The sequence below is a fragment of the Hylaeus anthracinus genome, unplaced genomic scaffold (assembly GCF_026225885.1).
Source record: "Hylaeus anthracinus isolate JK02 unplaced genomic scaffold, UHH_iyHylAnth1.0_haploid 11989, whole genome shotgun sequence".
Classification (NCBI taxonomy): Eukaryota; Metazoa; Arthropoda; class Insecta; order Hymenoptera; family Colletidae; genus Hylaeus; species Hylaeus anthracinus.
In genome coordinates, this window is record NW_026534337.1 from 9255895 (window position 1) to 9259831 (window position 3937).

At 37.6% G+C, this 3937-nt stretch overlaps 1 protein-coding gene across 1 annotated transcript; it reads left to right on the plus strand.

The window, feature by feature from the left end:
* The first annotated feature begins 1709 nt into the window (after positions 1-1709).
* LOC128887952 (uncharacterized) lies at positions 1710-3799 on the plus strand. Its single transcript, XM_054144483.1, has 2 exons — positions 1710-1870; positions 2935-3799. The coding sequence occupies exons 1-2, from the start codon at positions 1868-1870 to the stop codon at positions 3331-3333; spliced, it is 402 nt and encodes a 133-aa protein (XP_054000458.1). The 5' UTR covers positions 1710-1867; the 3' UTR covers positions 3334-3799.
* Positions 3800-3937: the final 138 nt, after the last annotated feature.

Below are 3937 nucleotides of genomic sequence, written 5' to 3' on the forward strand. Positions count from 1 at the left end.
TTTATTAGGCCCTGCTGTTTATTGTATGTTTTGTTCCTTGGCTGAAGTGAGCTCTGGTTTGTTTTTTGAAATGGAATCTTCAAATTTAATTTTGCCTTGGCCCACGTGCAGGTTCCGTGATGCGTTCCTGACCCTGGCAGCAAAAATGATAACCAGTTTTTTACGTTTGTTTTTTTTATCCAGAGACGACTCTTATGGCCAATGAACAGGAAAGTGTCCAACGCGAGCGCAGGAACTCGATTTTGTGCTCCACATTATAGTAACATAAATAAGTCCAAGAGGGAAAAAGTACAAAGCAAAATGAGTTGTTAAAATAATATAAAATACAAGCCATTTAAATCCAGTAGGTGCAATGATCTTATAAATAAAAATGAAAGATATCGTGCTCCTGAAAACCCCACGATTCCAATGATATTTTATATTAAGCTGAAACGGTAATGGGAGTGCCTTATCGATCAGAAAATTTTCAGGAAAAGTAAACATCAGCTGGCGGAACATCGTAGCTAACCTTGCGCGCGTAACTGGTTTTGTTTGCAGTTGTAAATAAGAAGTTCCAACGTCTCCTTTGCCCGTCTAAACTAACGTTCTGCGATTTTACCACCTCGCGCTGCATGCATGTAAAGACGATTTATCCGTGCGACGATTCAATTGTATTCCATGAAAATTGGATAGTCGTTTCCCAAGTTCTCATGCACCGTATCAAGGCCGTGGACTATGCTCGTGCGAAGGAACTTCAGGAAGACTTTATCTTTTGTTTGGCTTGAAGTGCAGATTGATTGAGTTCAGTATTAATTCTGTATAATTAGAATCTCATAACCTCAAATGTATGTAGCTTACAGCAGTTCAAATGAACTCCATTTTATTTAGGAAGCTACAGGATTCTTCACTTCTGACGTCGCTTATTATCTTGCTGGGTAATTAAGAGTGACACACATACGTAACACCTTTTCGTGTCTTTATTCTGAGATGCTTGTTTAAAGATGCTTTGCTTTCGAGGCCAAGATAGCTTGATGGTTCAAGTGGTATCGTTGGTGAAAATTTAAAAGAGAAGTTTATCGATACGAGGAGAAATTAGTGTTGATTTCGTGGGAAATGTGTCGATGGCGACAGTGGTGCAACATAGCTTCACGAGGCCCCAAGGCAAAGTTTAATTTACTGAATGAAACGAGTACATGATATTTTTAGATTCAATTTTACTTGTACTGAGGTTCTGAAAAAATGCTTTCTATTGCAAATCTTATCCATCGGGTGGTTAGTTTTATTAAAACTCCTTAATTAAATTCTCGCTAATATTATATTCAACTTCATTTATACTGAAGTTTCACAAAACATCTACAAAGAAAACCTCCAACAAAATTAAAAACGCAGATAGTCAGTTTTATTCAAGTTCGTTAAATAGTATTGATTTTTCTTTATTTAAATTTAGTAATTTAATTCGTAACCGTCGTGTGCAATTTCACTCTTGCCTACATCGTGCACGAATGATACAGGCGAGTCTTTGAAAGCATCGATTTTAGGTGGTCCCCCTTTTAATCGGGGCCCCCGGGCAGATGTCTCGTTTGGATGTAGGATATTACGCCACTGGGTGATGATGTTCATCGCGTTTTCTCCCCGATACAAGTTTCGCGTCTTGAAAGATGCTTATGCGCGTATCCGAGGAATCGAGAACGGGAAGTTGCGGCGATTTCCCATCGACTCATGACTCGTTTGGCTCAGGGTGGGGATAACCGATCGGCAGATTTATATACAAGGGGCACCCATCGTCTCGAACAGATTGGTCGCGAACCCTGAATTCGAGCGATCGTGGTCCTGCGTGAAAATAACATATACGAAACCCTGTGAGACTTTATCTTATTATCAAAACATCATGGTGAGTGACTTCTATGTTTACGAATAAAATATTTCGGATTAAACAACTTAGATTTCAAGGGGATACTTAAAGTCAGGGACTAAAAGTCAATTTTTTATAATAATATATTAGTTATCCATTTAAATTCATTGTGGAATAGCGTAAGCACTGCTGTCTTCACTATACATTTTGCGGATACTCTTTACATGCACGATGTAGGCAAGAGTATGCGAAAGAAGATATCTATACAGAGGGAGTCAATGTATTTTCGATTAAAAACCGGTTCTCGCATCAATGGCATCATATTTTCTAACCGAGCTCCCGCAGTTCTTTATAAATAGCCTTTGTTCATTGCTTGAGTTACTATTAGGTATCATTTAAATAGTTGCGGTTTATGTACAACTTCATTGAAAATTACTAACAATGCGTACTGAAGATCAGGCACCTGAATTTACAGTAAATACCGCCAGAGGGTAATCGACGTTAACCTCTTGAAGAATTTATATTATCTTCGATCTAATACACACAAATGAATTTTTATCTGTAAATTTTGCCATACAAATATGCTCTCTCATTTTGCCAGTGCAATAGATGAATCAACAACTAATCACTTTAATAAATCAAGCTCAAGCAGCCTCCCTTTAATACTACATACTCTTTAATTCTAAAAAGTATCGAACCGTGAATAATGGCTTTTAATCATTCCATCGAGTTTTTAGTTTTTAATTCTTTTAATTTAAATTTGTTATTTTAAAAAGTATCGGAACCGTGAATAATGGCTTTTAATCATTCCATCGAGTTTTTAGTTTTTAATTCTTTTAATTCAAATTTTTTATTTTAAAAAGTATCGAACCGTGAATAATGGCTTTTAATCATTCCATCGAGTTTTTAGTTTTTAATTCTTTTAATTTAAATTTTTTATTTTAAAAAGTATCGAACCGTGAATAATGGCTTTTAATCATTCCATCAAGTTTTTAGTTTTTAATTCTTTTAATTCAAATTTTTTATTTTAAAAAGTATCGTAACCGTGAATAACGACTTTTAATCGTTCCATCAACCGAATCGATCGTGATTTAACCTTGCAGATCAAGTACGTCGCAGTTTTGTTCGCCATCTTCTGCCTGGTGCAGTCTCAGAGGCCACCTTACGCGGGGAGTCCCAATCGCTATCCTCAGGTTCTTCCCCAATATCTCGACGAACGAACGACAACAGTTGCCGAATCGCTAGCGAATCGACTGGGTGAAAACGATAGCACTTCCGTGACGACCACCGCCATGCCCACGTCGACGATTCCGATCGACTTGCCAGTGGACGCAATGGGTGATATCGATTTGATAAACCGAATAAAGACCTGGCCAAAGGAGAAGCAACCTTTCTGGTTCCTCAACTGGCAAGCGATCCAGGAACACCGCGGTGACACGAGGCACAAACCCCAAGCTGCTCAAGTAGAGCCCCAGGCGAGATCGTACTTTAGGGGATATTAGCATACAATGATAAATCGTTCATTTTTTTCCCCGTTACAAATTCAATGCTAGACGACTGCAACGCCGTCTTCCTTCTGCTAGTCACATTCCATACTTTCGCAAGATGCGACCGTATCGATGAGATCTACTGTATCGACACAGGATTAACGTCCTATGACATAAGATAACTGTGAAAAAATATATGATACTTTTTACAAAAGTATGTATCCCCAGTGTGTTTGCATGAATTAGGTAGCTTGTAGGACGCAGGACCTATTAGTGTTGTTTTTTTTTTATTTTTTAATGGAATGTAAAGCGCAGGGAGAAAAATAAGCGACCAACAGAGAGAGAGAGGAAGAGAATTTTTTTCCAATATCATATGAGGAATAAAACCACCCGTAGGTCGTTTGCTATGTGTCAGTTTTTATAATGCCAACGTGAAATGTAATTCCATTTTATGAATGAAATTGCCATTTTTATAGAACAAGTTACAGGTGATATGTGTTTTATTTTTCTTTCATTATTCGCGATTGTTCCCAGTCAGAACATTTTACGTTTTCTAAAAGAACACGCGAAGAGTTTCAGGACTTATTCATGGATTGATATCTTTATTAATGATTCAAGA